Source organism: Vicugna pacos, chromosome 4, assembly GCF_048564905.1.
Source record: "Vicugna pacos chromosome 4, VicPac4, whole genome shotgun sequence".
Taxonomy (NCBI): Eukaryota; Metazoa; Chordata; class Mammalia; order Artiodactyla; family Camelidae; genus Vicugna; species Vicugna pacos.
The window spans coordinates 15,699,553-15,717,878 of record NC_132990.1 but is presented as its reverse complement, the minus strand read 5'-3'; the positions used below and the strand labels follow the sequence as shown (position 1 = coordinate 15,717,878).

The window sequence follows — 18,326 nt, the reverse complement described above, 5'->3', positions numbered from 1 at the left end:
CAGGGCTTCTGCAGATCACTCTTGGTCATTTATAACTTCTTTTATTGCTCTCTTCTGGGAAACAGGGAAAACTGTCTTGAATGGAAGCGATAAGGAATGGTGTGGTTATTAAAAAACACATTCTGTTCAGGGTGAACTGGTAACTCGTTAGCCTTAGACTACGGACCAGTCTCTTCCCTGCAGGGAATGTGTAGTGCAGACCTTGTTCGGGGCAGAGACCCAGCCATCCGCTGGGAAAACTGCCTATGAGAGAAATTGCACTGATGCTGCCGGGCGGGCTGCGGGCCTCTGAGCAAGACCACAGCATCAGGACCGGAGCCTGCAGGGACCGGACAGGAAGGCTCATTAGAGAAAAGCTGGCTGTGCACCCAGAGTTTCAAAATTCACTGGGGACTAAGAAAACACATGACAGAAAAGGCAGCTGGCCGACAAGACAGGTAAGTGGAAAAGTACAATTAGGTATCTCAGTCTCAAAACCTGAATTCCAGTAAAGCTTAGGCGTTAGGTCACAGCAGAACTGCGACGCGCACATAAGTGCAGAGGCTTCCTTCCTCCGGGACGATCCGATCGGAGACAGAAGGGAGGGGGCCGTCCCCCTCCCAGCCAGGTCCACAGGTCGTGGCTAGCAGCACTCAGAGGGTTAAGAGCACATGAAGTGAGTGGGAACATCTCTTGGGAATCACCGCTGGTCTCCAGCTCGCCTGCTCCTGGAAGTCGGTGCATCTTTTCAGCCAGGGAAGTCTCCCTCCTGCCCGCCCGGGACTCCGGAGGAAACAGCTTTCCTCTTTCTTCCGAAGGATAAGATGGGGCGTTAGTGACACATCCTGCTCGTCATCTCTTTCTGGAAAGCAGGGGGAGAAGGATGGTTAGGAGTAACTATAAGCAAAGCAATGACTTGTTGAAGGATTCTGAAAATACCCTGGCAACCTCTGGAGCCTTTAAACAAGAGACTGCAAGCATGGCCCATGAATAAGGCTCAGCATACAGATGTGTTCCGTCTGGTCTGCAGTTTGTGTTTTTGTTTTTGTTTGGTTTTGTTTTTTGTTTTTTAAGCAAAGCACTGTTTACAAAACTTAGCTAACTGACAAAAATCCAGGTTGCTCTCTTTTTCTGAAAAATTGCAAGATCTGGAGCCAGTGGGTAGCTGGAGTTGAGAAAGGCTGTCCTCTTCATATGGAGAAGACACTTTCCAGTTTGCCCCAGTCCTCACCATGCCCAGCTGTCTTCCCAGCGGGAGCCAAGTATCACTTACTGATTGACATGATCATTGGATTTAAGCTGTTGTTTTTCTTAGAGTAGAGCAGAATTTCTCTTACTTAAGTTTCAATCAAAGATGGAAGAATGAAGGACAATTTCACTGGGTACAAGTCAAGAAAAGTGGGAGGGAGGACATTTTTTAAAGGAAATAGAGAATATCCCATTTGTGTCTGATAGGCAACCACAACCAGCTGGCTCTTGTGGGCATTTATAGATCCCAAATGTGCCATCTGTTCTCTTTCTCTGGGCCTCTGTACAGGTGAGACCCTTGCCCATGGCTCATTGCTGTTCATTCTCTCAACTTAAGCAAGAGGACTTGGACCTGCCTGAGAGGTCTTCCTACACTCCCGCCCCGCCCACTGTGGATCAGCCACTCCCTCCACCTGTGCCCACCTGGAGTCTTGCACACCAGGAGCCGGTGTGCACATCCTTGTGTGTGCATGGACTCTGGGCATGTCTTTTGGCCCTACTGCACTGCGAGCTCCTAAGTAGCAGGAAAAAGAAACTCTAAGTCACAGTGCGGGGTCCCATTTTGCATCCCCCACCCTTAGCACGGTGCCTAGCACAAAGCAGCAGCTCCTCTCTCATCCCCAAAATGGCCTGGGCCGCAGGCTGGGAAGGAGCCCTATGCCATGTGGCATCTGGGAGGACATGCTTCATGTCGTTTTAATCAGACGAATGAGCTGCTTCTGAGTTCCACCTGCTGCAGAGCTAACACCAGCTGCTACGCCTCTTGCACGCTGACCCTGGGTCACCCCCAGCCCCCCATAAAATAGGAAACGTCTGAGTCAGAGGAGCTTGCCAACAGAATGCCAGGTGCTCAAAGGCTCTATGAGAAAACCACATCGATATGTTGGTTAAAGAAATAACCATCTATGGAGGGGAGGGTAGAGCTCAGTGGTTGAGTGCATGCTTAGCATGTGCAAGGTCCTGGGTTCAATCCCCAGTGCCTCTGTTAAAAAAACAAAGCAAACAAACAAAACCCCAGAAATAACCAACTCCACAGAGCAGAATCTGAGCTTGTACCAGGTGCCTCGGATATGCTGCTCTCAAGGGGCTGCAGTCCACTAGGGAGACAGAGATGTAGATTACACACTAGAATACGATGATGTCAATGCAAATATTTAGAGCAGGGCAGGTCCTAAGGCCCAGTAGAACCAAACCCACCCACATTCAGATCCCACTCTGCCCTCACTACCTCCCTGGGTGGCCTCCCTGAGCCTTCGGGTCTTCTCCAAAGGGGCCCCTACCCAGGGATGCCTTCCGGAACCTCCAAAGCTGGGCATCACCTCCTCTTGCACCCTCCCATGGCACCCATCTTCACAACTGGAATCGTCTGTTATCTGCTTCACTCCCACCTCCTGGACTGATCCCTTGTAAGATCCCGTAGGATCCATGGAGAAGAGGGCTGTGTCTGATGTCTGCTGCTGTGTTCCCAGCGCCTGGCAAGGGACGACTGATAAATGTTTGCCTAGTCAAGCGACGAACAGGTCCCCAGTGTCCTCATTTGTGAAATGGACCAGTGATGCCTACTTGAGGTGACTGGGAAGGTTGGAAGTATTGACAGATGCAAAGACCCAATTCATTCATTCTTGACTCTTCAGAAGCACAAACATGGCAGCAGCCACTGGGCGCTGGGAGGAAAGAGACTTGAGAGGACTTCTCTGAGAAGGTGCCCACTGAGATGGACTCCACAACTTAGAGGAGGGGGGTCTGATGGGTGAGGATGGGGGAATGGGGACAGGGAGGAGGGGCTGCAGCTGGAGGGGTGCGTGGCTGAGGAGGAGCCCACCGGGAGTCTGGTGCTGCTGTGGCGGGAGCAGAGGGGCCGGGGCAGGATGGGGACGGCGGCGGGGCGGGGAAGACTGGTAAATGGTTCAAACAAGGACAGGTAAATGTTTCACAATGGTTCACATAAGGACCCAGGGCCCTTGTGTCGGGGTGGAAACATGAAGACAACCTAAAAAGGAATCTGCTGTTCCTCTGTTAAGCATCCAAAGGTTCTTGTGTTTTTGGTTAACTTTTGGTGACTGAGACGGGAAAAATAAGGTGGGAATGCAAAGTGTGTGTGTGTGTGTGTGTGTGTGTGTGTGTGTGTGTGTGTGTGTGTTTGGGAAATAAAGAGTGAAGGTGAGATCATGGGATGAACACAATTTTGGCTTCCTAACTAATTCTGAAACTTGCAATGGGTCAGAATTACACAAAGAAAGGAACTAGTACTTGTTAAACCAACACTAAGTTAACTATGAGGTGCAGGAGCTTTGGGTGGTTGTATCATTGCCTCTGTAAAACTCTGAGGGGAGAACTGTGATCTCTGTTTGACAGAAGAGGAATCCAGGCCTCAGAGCAGAAGTGATATGCTCCAGGTGAACCGGCAGGTGCCTGCGTCAGCCTCAGAGTCTTAACGATAACGGCTGCTTCCATCAAACAAAGGTCTGCCGTCCCTCAGTCCCCGTGTCCCTCATGTCTCTACATATATTACTTCATGTAACCCTTAGCCTGACCCTGTGAAGTCAGATTTGTCGTCCTCATTGGACTGATGAGGAAACAGGCCAGAGACAGAGAATAACTTATCAAAGTCACACAGAAAGTTGAAGAAGTATACACAGAACTATGTACAAACTAGATAAGCAACAAGGACCTACTGTACAGCATAGGGAATATGTTCAATATCTTGTGACAACCTATAATCAGGGGAATCTGAAAATGAATATATATACACATAACTGAATTACCTTGTTGTGCACCTGAAACTAATGAAACTAATACAGCATTGTAAATGAACTACAATTAAAAAAAAAAAAAGTGGCAGAGTGAGATTTAAACTCAGGTTTTTCTGGGTGCAAAGTCCAGCTCTTTCTACTACACCACATGACCATGATTTAAAGCCTTTGAGACAGTCTTATGAATATGCATTTGGATGATACTGACTTATATTAATTAACATATATTAATTATAGACGGTTGCAATCATTCCTGAATTTTCAAAATGTAAGAGATATTTTTCCTTTACCCAGACTGATGCCAGTTTGAATTACAAGTGCAATGGGTAAACACTAAAACAATTATTCCACTAAAAGACTATGAATACTAGAAGTATGGAAGAGGTTTTTTGTTGTTTTTAAAGAAAGCGAAAGAGGGAAAGTTTGAGAATATCTGAACAAAGCCACTGAGTTAGTCTGTGAAAAGCCAGGACCAGTGCTTTCCTCATCACGCTATGAAGTCTCAAATGCAAGAGAAAAACTGTTTAGGGGAGGCCTCTTAACATTCTTAAGAAGGGTTGAAATAGATCCGAAACTTGAGGAAGTTGGATCCGCCCCTCAAAAGCCTACAGGCCTTCACAGCTGTATTCTAGCAATTTCCCACCGGGTGGCGCCAATGAGCCAGTTTAAAAAATACCCGATTCTGAGGGAAAGACCCAAACCAAAAAACCAGCCAATACTGGGTTCTACAGCTTTCCTCATCATCAGAGACCCAAACACATTCCTTCCCAGCGTGGGGAGTGGCCTAAATAACTCCTACCCAGGTTGCTCTTCAGGGATAAATTTGCCATGGCAGGAGTTCCCGAACCCACCGTGTTAAGGCCACTGAAGAACTCTAACAGGTGTTTAAGAAGATTCTGCAGAAGTGAGGCACATTTTCTGAGAAATGTTCACAAAGCATTTGGTTTGTATATGAAGATTTTTTCAAGCACTTGGAGTTTTAAAAATCCATCCTTAAGAGTAAAGCCAGGCTTTGGTTGTGCTCACTCAGTGCCACTGCTTTAATGTAAGCCAGTAACTGACTCTGTCAAGTCCTTGGTTCCCGACTGTCAGCAGGACAAATTCCACGCTCTGCAGCCTGGCAAACAAAGCCGCTCCTAACTGGGCGCACCCACCCTGCTGCTCACCTCCTGGTGAACCCTGGCCCACTCACCACACCCGCCAGGCACACGAGACTCCTCCAGACTCCAGCATCCATGGTCTATCAAGGTATCTAGTAGCTTCTCACGGGCTGTTTCTTCCATCTGGGAAATGCTTTCTGCCCTTCTATGCCCGGCAAATTGTGACATCCTTCAAGATCCAACTGTCAGTTCCCAGAAAGGGTTAATGAGCTCCCTCTTGGGTTCCCCCAGCACTCAGCACACACTCACACACATGGCTTCCTGCCAGCACTGGGATTCAGCCTTTCATTTTGCCTGAATCTGAGCAGACCCTTTAACCTCTGTTGTCTATTAATGAATGATGAGGGATATTTTGGTCAAGTCACGTAAGAGTGTGTATGGTTTGGTCCAATTATTTTGGGAAAAAATATAAAGTATGGGTCCAACACGATGATTTTACCTTCAGGTAAATCAAATAATATGCTTTTTATTTCTGATATCTCCCTCTTACACATTTTCCGGATTTTTAGATATTTTTAATACACATGTAATTTTTCCTGAAGAACATAAACGCCAGCCATTTAAAAAACCCAAAGAGAAGTAGACCAAATCTTCAAACTGAAATCATATCCAGTTTTAGAAATGAAGTTAAAAAAAGAGTTTTGCATAGTCTTTCTGGAGAATGGTGGTGGTGGATGAATTCGACATATCTTTTGTATAAGAAACTCAGCCACTTCTGATCTAAACACTTTGAAACTAGAGATTTTTGCTAGCCTTTGCAGGAAGTTTTTCCTTATATGCACTGAACAAACTTGCACGGACTCTAAGAGTCAGATCTTACTCTTACCTCTCGATATAGTCATTTTCAGAAATGGCCACGGAGGGCAGGGAAGTCCAAATGACTTATTCCAGGTCACACAAATAATTTCTGACCTGGCCAAGACTATAAAGAAATCAACTGACTCTGAGCTTAGTACACCAGACCAACACACATTTTACTAATTTAATTTTGACATGGAATAGAGAAAAAAAATGTTATGTCTACCAGGCGCACATAACAATTTTAACAATTTTAATAAGTGAACTATAAAAATTATAAAACAAGCTCCTAAAAGCAGTGACAGAATCAGAGAATCACAGACTACTGTTAAAGCTGGGAGGACAATTGGCTATGACCCAGTTCAATGCCTTCATTTCAGAGATGGGAAGGAGTGGGTGACTCACCTAAGGTGGCATCGCTGATAAATGGCAGAGCTAGGACTCCTGGCCTGTGGACACTCTACACTTGATGTTGATTTGAGAAAGGCAACTTGTGGAAACAAGGATTTCTTAGAGTTGCCTCAGTGTGCTTCAGGCAAAATCCCTCTTGCCTTATTAGCTCTCCTTAACCTAAACCTGAAACCTACATGGCTCTCCACAGCTGTCAAAGTCCCAACTCTAGCAGCCAATGCTTTTCTTGATCTGAATGCCTCAACCACTCAGCTTCACACCCTGTCACTCCCCAATTCTTTCTCTCCCATTGAACCCATAGCAATTCCCATATATATGCTTTCTTTTGCTCCTCTCTTCTCAAAACACCTTTCTCCCAGCACCTTCAAGGCTCCCATCAGGGTCACTTCCTCAGGGATGCCTTCTCCTACTCTCCCCACCTTGGCCCTAAGAAGTCTTCTTTTCTGGTTTCCCGTGGTGCCCACAGCCCCTCTCATGTTGTTCTCTGATCGTTTAGTTCTTTCCCAGTGCCAGCATGAGGTTGCTCCTGAAGAGATGACCCATATCTGGTTTCTCTTTGGACCCCAGTGCACAAAACCTGGCTTCTACCAGGTGCTTAAAAATTATTTGTTCCCTAGTCTAAAATCCAATGAAGAAGGGTAATTTTTAGGTGTTAAGAGACTCAGTAAAATGAGAGGTGGAGGGAAGGATGCACTGAGTACCTGATATGGCAGACACACATATTTATTTGCATATTGCTTTCTTAAAACTCTGCGAAGTAGGCATTGCTTTTTCTAATTTACAGATGAGGAAATGGAGGCTCAGAGAACAGACATCACTTGGCCAAGCTCACATCGCTAGCAAGTGGAAGAATGAGGACTGGAACCCAGCTTTGAGGGACTCAAAAACAAAAACAGGTCAACAAACAAAACATACTATTTCCATTACTCCACTGGGGGGGAGAAGAAAAGAAAAGGGGTGAGGCTCTTTATTTTTCTAGTGTTTTAACTTATCTGTTAGGAATAGGAGTGCTACAGCAACAGCGTGTGAAAGCCTATTTCTTGTTTTTAATTCGTCAACTTTCTGCTAATTCTGAGATACAAGAAGAAGAAAATGGGAGGAAGAAATATTGGAAATAAAGCAAGGATTGAGGAAGAACAGGAAACAGAGAGATGAAAGGACGGTGGGTGTAGAATGAACACTGTGCGGAAAGCTTTGTGAACATGACCTTTGTGTAAGTGGGCCCCTCCCCTCATCAGCCACCATGAAAACCCCAATAGCTTCAAACATGGTGGTTTGAAGTACACAACAAAACGTTAGATTTGGCCCTAAGAGAGAAGTAAATTGTCTCTCAGCTAACAGAGCAGAGGTACACACACACACTTCCCTTCTCCAATAACGGAACCTCAACAACACACTCTAAAGGCACTATGTTAATTAAGGTGACGGTTGCCGAAAAGAGAAAAGTGAAAATCGGCGGGTCCACCGGAAGAGGCCGTCCGGGGGTGGGGCTCCTTTTCAAAAGTGCTTCCTTGTGACCAATCAGCAGCACAGCCCTGCCCCGCCCAGTTCCGGGCCCGCCCCCCCAGTATCAGACCCCAAGCTGGACTTGGCTACATCTCACTGCTCGTCAGCCCCCAGCCTCCTCTCAGATAAAGACGGATTTGGGCAGGTGGGTTTGAACTGCAGCATGAAGTACAAGGGACAGCATTTCCGGCTGGGCTGGGGGACAGGGTATGAATAACAGGGAAACCCTGTAACTGAGAAGACTTCCATTCCCGACGGCAGGGTTAGGCCCCCCGGAGCTGTGGCCAGGTCAGAAAGATGACTTCCTGCAGTGCCTTTTACCCTACAAATTCCATTTCTTAAAGACTCTCAAACCTCCCAGTTGTATCCATATTATCCATTTGTTTCTTCTGCTCTTGGCTATTTTCCCCTCCCCTAAAAAGTAGGTGGACTGAAAATTTTAACCATCTCGAAAATTCCATTTCTCTCATGGGTCTTCACCCCCCACCCCTCATCCCATCCCAACTGTGCTGTTGTGTGTGCTAAGATTTCACCAGAACCACCCCTAATCCACTTCCCCCTTAGGGTCCTCAGCTCTGGCCAAAACCCATTTCCCTCCGGCCATGTTTCTACCCCGGAGGTCAAGCAGATATTTTGTGTTTTCCTTATCTCGAGACCTAACTCAAGAGAAGCAAAAGCAAAGTCCCTTTGGAACCAGCAGTTTTCCTGGAGGAGCGCGGAGGCTGAGAACTAAAATGTGAACCGGCATCAGCAAGGATGCTGTGATGGTCAGCTGACCGCGCAAGGCAACATGGATGGACTGGAACCAGGGCTCAGCGAGGATTCTCCAGTATCCTGACACTATGAGAAGCAGGGCCACGGTGCTGTCAAAAGAACTCCAGGAATGAGGAGAGGTAGTTTCAAAGGAGGAAGTGGTATTGTGCTAGGCATTTGATTATGAGGACCAAAATCGGCTGTCAGCTGTCGAGGTCTCCAAATCATCCGGTTTGGAGGACGCAGAATGGCCCGTGATACCACATGGCCTTGGGATTCCAATGTGGAGCCAAGGTTAAAGGTCTACATTCTCTAATCCGTGCTGGTATCATAACCAGCACCGGCTGGAAAGGTGCTTCTGAAGATTCAAAAAAGTGTAAAAGCAAATCTCCATCTCCTACCAGATCAAGTCCTAACAAGTTCAAGGGACCGCAGGGTTTCAGGACCTGCCGCCCGCCTCTCTCCAGACTTGCACACATCTTGCTTCTGTTTGTTTCTGCACCGAGAACTCAGTTTCCTCAACCTGCTGAGAACACACCCATTCATCCTTTCACACCCTGCTTCTGTGTCTGTGAGGGTTACAAGACATCCAGAAAAAAGCCAGAGCGTTCGGGAAAAGGGACCTGGACTCCAGGGGTGAGGAAGGAGAGAAAGGGCATCACCCTTGGCACCGATGGGCAGTGTTTCTCTTCAAGGGGGAGCCCAGAAAAATAAAATATCAGGCTGCTTGATGCAGGGAAGTCCCTGGAACAAGAGCGAAGAGAAGAAAAGAAAAACAAACGAGCAAACCCCAAACATCCCCAGCCACTCTCCCCATCCCCCCGCCCCGTTCCCTGTGGCAAAAGTGGTCTTCAAAAGGTGGAATCAAGGGGAGGGGCAGCTCTGTCTGCCTGTGGCGCAGGATGGCCCTGCATCTCAGGACCCCAGCCACCCAGCTGAGGCCACCTATCCCGAGCAGAGGGGTTCCTCCTTTCACTTTTGAGAAACCATAAAGCTGCATGTATCAGAGTAACAGTGACCTTTATCCCAGGGCCTTGGCGATTCCAGGGGAAGGGCACCTCCCACTCCAGGTAACTTCATGGGTGGGGCCTCGGGGCAGGATTTTTTACAGCTCCCTCCTTCCGCCAACAGGGCAGGGCCGAACCAGTGAGCATGAGTCAGCCTCCACCCACAGCAGCGCCCCTCGGTATGTTCTGTAGGAGTGCGAGCCCAGTTGTCTCCTTGGGTGAACTGGACCACTCAGAGCTAGTTCCTGAGACCTGCAGAAGGTCGGGAGCACTGCGACTTGGCCCTGCAGACTCTCTGTTGCCCCTTCCCCTGCTCAGCACACCTCTTCTAGCCCTCAGGGCCTTCGAAGTCCCGAGGATGCTGCCCCTGCCCAGTGGTCCTGTGGGTGGGGCGTCTGGGTGGGAAGCTTCTGTTCCACAGGGCCAGGGAAGGAAGAGCAGGTGCCTTGGGTGAGAACCAAGCATGGGACCGGCACATTAGGAAAAAAAAAAAAAAACTATTTCTCTTAAAGTAGTGGTGTCTCTTTAACAGGAATTGGAGAAAGAACTCCAGTGGGGGGACTGACACCTACCACCTTAAATGATTTTTGGAACAAGGCTTTATCCATATAGATAAGTAGTGCTAGGTCATAAAGGTCACAAAGGATGGAGGGAACAGAATGGCACAGTGCTGTCCGAGCCTTAATATATCAACAAAAGTGCACTGTGTTGCTAACAGAGTTGTGACTGCACTTCCTGCCCATCTGTGTACCAGGCACTGTGCTCAATGCTGAACACTCATCACTTCATTCATTACTGATTACAGCCGTCTTACGGGGTGAGCATATTAACATCATTTTACAGGTCACAGAACTGGGGTTAAGGACCTTGGTCAAAGTCATGTAGTTATTAGAGTAGCCAAGGTTGAAACTTGAAAACTTGTCTCCCTAACCAGACTCCTGCAGCCCAAGGCCTCGTGCAGAGCAGATCTCTGCATGTGCTTTCGGCTGAGTCCTAGAGCTGGTGGCAGTACAAAGTCAGCCCTGGGAGTGGGGTGGGCGGGGGAGGGGGACACGGGCATGACCAGTGGAGCCACCCAGGGGAGGTCCACAGCTGACTTTCCTTGCTAGCATCTCAAGTCTGGAGTCTGTAAGGCAGGCAGGGCAGCCAGAATACAAACATTTAAAAACAATTCTCCCAACTTTAAGTATACACTGGATCCAACCATCGCACAGGAATTCAAAGTGTTCTTTCTGCATTCTTTTAGGAATGTGGGTGGCAAATAAGCCAAAAGAAATAAAAATAGAAACACGGCAGGCCAGACCTCCCAGCACAGGAAAGAACATTATTTATTTGATTAATTCTGTTCCTAAACAGCAGCCCGTATCACTGCCACGGAGGGCAGTCTTCATGGTGTATGTGCACGTGTGTGTGTGAATGTGTGCAAGTACATGCATGCCAAGTACATATACATGTATGCATGGATAGATAAACACACAGACCTCCCACCCACAGAGAATATTTATTCATACTCATCTGAGAGTCAAACTGCTCTTCTTTCCCCCAACCCTGCAAACATTAAAAATGTCACTTTATGTAAACACATTCAGTCTCTTGATTTACACTGGTTCTTGCACAGGCATAGCTGCACATTTTTGAAGTGCTCTCCTTTAACCCCAGGAGATGGGTTGTGGACCACAGTGTGCCACCTCACGAAAGCCACAGCATGAATCGAAACGTTTCGTCATCGCTACATTTCTCAAGAGCTCCTCACCAGACCCCACAGGGTTTTAACGTCCTGACTTGCTCTGCAGCTCTATCGACAGTGCCCCCACATTGCCCCCCATCTTCTTGCTGGCATACTTTTAGCTCCTGACTGTCACAGTGCGTGGATCCAGCCTGATGTCTGCTCACAGTGATGCTCCCTATAACCCAATGAAGCACAGTACCGTCCTCTCTGGCGGTCCTCTGCAACTCCCTGCACCTTCCCATCTCTGCCCACGTCTTCCACAGCCTGGCCTGGGGTCTGCCTCCCTGCCTCCCACACTCTGCATTTGTTGGCACAGCCAGACTGGCTTCTGGTAGATGCTCCTTAAGCCCCCTGTTTGGGGATGAGCCAAGGGTGACGATGCATCCATGGCCTCAGAGGGACGGAACAGATTTCAGCGTGGCCCAGGGCCCACCTGTCAGCTTGCCCAGCTCTTTGAGGGCAAGTAAGGAATTCTCCCCAATTTGCTTCTGTTCCTTGGCCCTTCCATGGCAGGTGGGGTGGGGGAGGAAAAGGTCCAGGGTGAGACAGCCCTTCCAGTCTGGGTCAGGCTGCAGACACAGACTCTGATTTATCTCCAGAGAAGCTTAATGGGTCCAGCTCTTGATGACATTAAAAAAACCCTGAAGCAGCATGATGTGTCATTGTGGGTGTGCCCTGGACTTTAAGAACCTGGGCTCCCGGAGGAAGAATTCATCTTCCCCTTGGGGAAAACAAAGGATTCCATAGAAGCAGGTCAATCTAGCTGACTTTACCACAGGATGGAACCTACCATCCCTTAATAAAAACCCCATTGTATGTTTAATGAAAACATACGGAGATTTTTCTTCCTCAGCCAACCTGTAATTTAGGAAGTTTGTAGTTTCTGAGCAATCTCATTCCTTTGATAGGAAGTATTATGTTGATGGGGTAAACAGACACGAAACAGACTGAATTTTCGTTTAATGAAATAAGACCGGGGGAGGGCATCGCTCACGTGCTAGAGCGCATGCTTAGCGTGCACGACATCCTGGGTTCAATCTCCAGTACCTCCTTCAAGAATAAATAAATAAATAAGCCTAATTACCTCTTCCCCCTAAAAAACAAAAACAAATCTAAAAACAAAAAAGAAAGAAAGAAAAAGAAAAAGAAAGAAGACCTATTGCTAGGAGTTACTAATGCCAACTGAAATGTGTTCTCAAGCTCCCGTAGAGAGAAATTTAGCCTCCTCAGAGCCTTAGGAGCTGATCCGCATTTTGTGCCCTACTTTATAACTGAATTTCATCCCTAGGGGGTGGTCACTGGGCTTCCCCTCTGGAGAAACTGAAACCTGGATACGTTAGCGACTTGCCCAAGGTTACATGGTTAGCACTGCGCAGAGCGAGGATTTGAACCAGGCCCTTCATTTGCATCTTGTCAACGGGCCTTGGAATCCTGTTTTCCCTCTACTTCAGAGACCTGGAAACTAGCTCTCAGCCCAAGTTCAGTCCACACCTGTCTGGTACAGCCCATAAACTCAGAATGATTTTTACATTTTGAAGCAGTTGGAAAAAATTAAAAGAAGAATACTATATCCCTATTTGTGAACATTGTACGACATTTAAATTTCAACTCCATAAATAAAGGTGAAATTGGAACCCAGTCACACCCTGTGTTTATGCCTTGTTTAGGGCCACTTTCCCAGGTCAACGGTGAAGGTGAGTAATTGTGACAGAGACCATTTATAGCCCACAAACCCAAATGTTCAACATCTGGACCTTTTCAAAGAAAGTCTGCTAGCACTGCTCTGCACCCTACAGGTACTTCGAGCAGTGGGACCCCCTGGACTTAAAGCCCATGTGGTTATAAATGGGTCCTCCAGCTGCCTTTCCAAAATCGACCTGGCCATAAAAAGTCCAATATCTTCCCTATCTTGGGAGACGGGTGATGCTACATTAGAAAGAAAACACATGTGAAATAAGAATAGAGTAAACTCTGCAAGTGCCTGCCTCCCTGATAACTAAAGTCTGACAGCTTTCATATGGGAAGAGGCAAAGCCCTTTTTCCTTATTCTCAGATTCCCAATTAATGAACCACGAAACCAACATGAACTTTACATAAAGGGAATGTGCTTTATAGGACTAAAGCCATTTTCACTTGTTAGGGCTCTGTGATATTTTATTATGAAGCTGCGATTTTAGACTTTTGAGCAATAGCGGTCATTATGTGCTATTGTCACAGTGTGTACTGATCTCAGTAGAAGAGGGACATCATCCCATGTACTGAGAGGTGGTGGCAGCACTGCTTCAGGTGAGGGGAAATGAAAGAAGGTGTCTTCTTCCTTTGCAGACTGTGTGTTCCCCTTTTTGGCCTCAACTGCACATCCTAGAGACCTGGCTTATATGTGAAAAAAATAAAATAAAACCCAAATTAAAAACTGTACGTATCCAGATGAAGCGGTCTGGATGGTGGTGATGGTTGCACAACGAGACGGGTGGATGTAATTCCAGTGAACTGTACACTTAAACATAGTTAAGGTGGTAAACTTTCTATCATGTGTATTTTACCATGATTTAAAATAAAACTAAACAAATGACAAAAAAAGACCCCAGAGGTATCAGTTTTAGAAAATGCAATTTCAAAAACTTCAAGGAAGATTTTTATATATAATTCCATTAACAAAATGAAGAACAAAAAATCCCTGGGGGAAGGGGTTTTGAAAGAGTTGAGGCTCTATGAGGAAAAAAATGGTCATTAGTGTGTGTTTGCTTATGTGCTTGGGAACTTGTGCACGTGTGCACTGGTGCGTGGGTGTGCTTTTAAGAAAACATTTCTGTCTAATTAAATTCCCTCTGATATTGCTTTCAATATCCAAAATAAAAGTGTTTACATGAGTTTTTGTATGTAGAATAATCTCAATCTACTAATGCAAAATACCAAGCACCCTTGCACCACCACCAGAAACCAAGTAAAGAGTAACTATGTCTGGGAACCTCTTAAACTGTAACATCTGTCATCAGTGATACCAAAGGAAAAAATCACACCCAGTGAATACCTAGTAAAATTCCTGTGTATGTACAAAGGCTATTGTAACCGCCAGGGAGAGAGTGAGCTCCAAAAAAGAGCAAACCACAATAGAAACCTTATAATAAAAACGGAATTAGATATGAGCAGAGTGCCAACCTTAATAAAAAGTCTTCCTCTTCAATCATGAGGCCATAAAACGAAAACCAGCCTATGTTAGATGTGGGCAAATGTTGTGCTTGACTCCTGTCCACTTGCCAATGTTTTTCAAAGATTAGTAAGATAAAATCCCTTGAGTGTGTGCTGTAAGTACTGTGGGACTTTCTGCCCATCCCCGAGCAGAGCAGGGGTTTCTAAGGCTCTACTATCTGGAGCAAGTACATACACTAACAACAGAGCTTACGGCCCGGGCCTGGCAGCGACGGGGTCGACAGTCTAAATGCCAACAGGCGACGACACTGGTCATGTCAAGTGAAGCCAGTGACAAAGGAACAGATGTGCTCAGTGTCCTTGGAGCCTGCAGCAACGCAGTCACTGCAGACTGGCGACGGTGATGGAGCTTGGAGCAGCTTGGTGGGATGCGGACATCCACCCCATCAAATGGTCTCGTCGGCTCAGACAAACCCTGTACTCCCCCTCAACACACACACATTCACCAAACTTCACTTCCTACATTTGGATGTGCTGGGCTTTCAAGATAAGGGAGAACTCTAAAAATAGCACTGTCAGTGCGGACCCTGGGTGTGTGTTACCAGGTTGCCAGGGGCCAGCCCCTCTCCTGCCCACCACAGGCTCTCCGTAAGGCAAGGTGCCGAGCTGAACGATGGCCCCTAGGCAAACTGTACTCCTACAAAGAGTGCGTTAGGCCCGTCGACTTAAAAATAAATAAAATACAAGAACTGTTCTAATCAGTCGCCACTGTATAAAATCCTGTGTGTTTACTGAAAATGGTGGAGTTCCAATTTGTTCTAATTTGGAAACCCTGGCTCTCTGCTTCCCCACAGGAACCATCAGCTGGTGTTGCACATTGGCTGCTCCCACTGCTGGTTTTTTGCCACTGCCTGCTTGCTAACTCATATTTGTCACCTGCCTGGCCTCTGTGAGCTTTGGGTTTGGGTCTTCTTTTTTTGGAGGGCGGTGTGATAATTAGGTTTGTTTGTTTGTTTATTTATTTCATGGAGGTACTGAGGATTGAACCCAGGACATCCTGCATGCTAAGCACATGCTCTACCACTGGGCTATACCCTCCCTGACTTGTGTCTTCTGAGATACAGACATTAAACATCCTGAGGCAAGGGGCGTGTCTCTCTGGCTGCCCCAGCACCTGGCACCAGCAAGGTCATCTCATTGGAGTTATTCAGCATGCATGAACTGATGTGATGTGACCGTGGCCTCACAGTCGGATGCTGTTGAGAGAGGGACAGAACCTTGCGAATCGTGCAGCTGCTGCAGATCATCAGAACCCATGGGAGTTAGTGAGTCCCAGAGCTGCAATCCACCTCAGATGGATCTCCTCAGCAGAGGCTGTGTCTGACTGCAAATGTTCCACTCCTGTGTGGACAAGTCACGTCGCCTCCCTGTCTGACTTTCTTCCTCTCTCAAGTGGAGATAAAGACAGTGTTTATCTCACAGAACTGTGTGCAGATTCAATGAACATATATATATTTTATATATTTACATATTCGTATACTTATATATCTTTATATATTTAATATATTTATATATTTTATATATTTATACATTTTTAATATATATTTTTATATATGTATTTATATATATAAACCTAATTACCTCCACCCCAAATTATAAATAAATCAAGTAAAAGGAAACACAGTGACAGTCTATGTCATTCTGGATCCATAATGAGCCAGAACTGGAAGGAAATCTAAGCCATCCCTAATCCAGTGGGTTTACAACTTATTTTAGCAGCAGAACTCATTTCTTTTAAATGCAGTCTTACATCAAAGCCATTAATGACAGAAAGATGGCAGCTCTAGTTGAAGAGGAGGGGAGGTCCAGGATTGGGCCCTGGTTTCTTCCCCCAGCATTTCCACAAGACCTGCTGCTAAGGACCACTGATCTGGACTGAACCCTCTCATTCTAGCAGTGGGAAAAGTAAGACCATTCATATCTCTATGCAGAAAAGGGTTCATGTCAAGGACCAGGGCTGACCCAGCACCAAGCCACTTGCCTGGAGCACAGGAGCCCAGCAGCACTGAGGTTTGTGTGATGGGGCTCTAACACGGGTGAGGGGCCATGCTGGAGAGGGGCCGTCTGGGGGGATGGGCTTCTAGAGTAGGGGGATGACTGCTGCCAGGGTGAAAAAACACCATTATGATCTAGACAGGGAACTGGGTGTAGGGTTGATTGTGGGGGAAAGGAGGGAGTGGAGAGAAGCAAGCATGTGTTACACAAACCAAAGTAGTAGGGCTAGACACCATCTAAAAAATCAAGATGAAGGAGCCACTTTTCAGTCCAGGCATCTTGATGAACTCCAGTTCTGTCCAGAAATTTGGAAACATATAATATTAGTTTCAAAGTGTGACACCTGGACTACTTGCATCAGAATTACCTGGGAGCTTGTTAGAAACACAAATTCGTAAGCCCCACCCATCCCAGAATCAAAGAATCAGAATTCCAGTAGCAGAACCCATGCATTTATATCTACTGCAAGCTCCCAGATGTTCTTGTGATGAAAAAAACTGGAGACACACCAAACTCTGGTCACTGGCGCTCACCCACGCTGTCACACAACAGCCATCTGGAGAGCTCTGCTTGGCTTGGGCCCTATCCTTGGAGACTGTGATTTACCAGGTCTAGGGTGGGGCTGGAGAACTGAGACACGTTCAGAAATCTCCCCAGGTGTTGTACAGCAGAATGGTTTACAACCATTCATAACTGATTGCCAGAGAGGAGGGAGAGCCTCCTATCTCTGGGACATGAATTACTTCTGTCATCACAATCAACTGAAAATGCAGAGATAAGTTGTTACTTTTCCTTTCAGTTTGTCTCATTAATCACTCATGCAGCAAGAAGACAAAAGTTTTCAGAGAAGGCCTGTGAAAACACTGCTCCTGTGAATACTGAAGTTGTTTTCAAAATATGTTGGATGCCTTTACCAAGCATATTTTAAAGACAAAGTTTATGGAGGTATGTTTGATTTTTAAGAAAACGCTTCTATTTAAATACACAGTTTGAAGAGTTTTGATAAATACATGCTTCCAGGTAATCACCACAATAAAGATAGGGAACATTTCTTGATACAAATAAATGTATTTATAAAACAGAAAGAATCATAGACACATGAAAACACACTTATGGTTACCAAAGGGGAAAGGGGTGGGGAAGGCATAGATTAGGAGTTTGGGATAAGCAGATACAAACTACTGTATATAAAATTGATAAACAATAAGGTCCAACTATATAGCATAGGGAACTTCATTCAATATCTATAATGAAAAAGAATGTGTATAATTGAATCACTATGCTGTACACCAGAAACTAACACAACACTGTAAATCAACTATACTTCAGGGCAAAAAACTAAATAATAAAAAAAATAATATGGAATATTTCTATCACCTCTGAGCAGGTTCCCTCTTTACTCCTCTGCAGTCAATCCCTGACCCCCACCCTTGGCCCAGGCAACCACTGAACAGCTTTCTGATACTGTGGAATGGTTTAGGCTGTTCTAGAATTTGATATAAGTGGGATCAAACAGTATGTATGTTCTATATCTGGTTTCTTTTACTCAGCACAACATTTTTAAGAGTCATCCACAACATGAATGATCAGTGAATTATATGATTCATTGTTTCTTCTCTGTTTCAAAAGTAAGTGAGCCAGGGCTTCAATGTTCTACTTCTGGAGAAAGAGCAGGTTTCTGGAATGAACTGAAGGGGAAGTGAGAAAGTAAAGACCATTGGCTAGATGGCCCTCTTCAAGGAGCTTGGCCAGGAGGGTGTGGAGGAAGTGACCACGC

The 18,326-nt window shown here is 46.1% G+C and overlaps 2 protein-coding genes and 1 long non-coding RNA gene across 4 annotated transcripts in view; 1 reads left to right on the top strand and 2 right to left on the bottom strand.

The window, feature by feature from the left end:
• Positions 1 to 18,326, bottom strand: part of EQTN (equatorin) — a 72,620-nt gene that overhangs the window by 27,426 nt on the left and 26,868 nt on the right. The window lies entirely within an intron of this gene.
• On the top strand, positions 349 to 9,616 carry LOC140695988 (uncharacterized). Of its 2 annotated transcripts, XR_012071886.1 has the most exons (4): positions 349 to 437; positions 3,583 to 3,690; positions 7,134 to 8,000; positions 8,510 to 9,616. It is a non-coding gene; the product is annotated as an uncharacterized lncRNA (long non-coding RNA). The 2 variants fall into 2 exon arrangements; XR_012071885.1 differs by having other exon boundaries at positions 7,134 to 9,616.
• Positions 439 to 18,326, bottom strand: part of MOB3B (MOB kinase activator 3B) — a 172,076-nt gene continuing 154,188 nt past the window's right edge. The window contains exon 4 of the mRNA XM_015248062.3: positions 439 to 841. Coding sequence (XP_015103548.1) covers positions 812 to 841 — 30 coding nt within the window. The 3' untranslated portion in view covers positions 439 to 811. The remainder of the gene's footprint in view (positions 842 to 18,326) is intronic.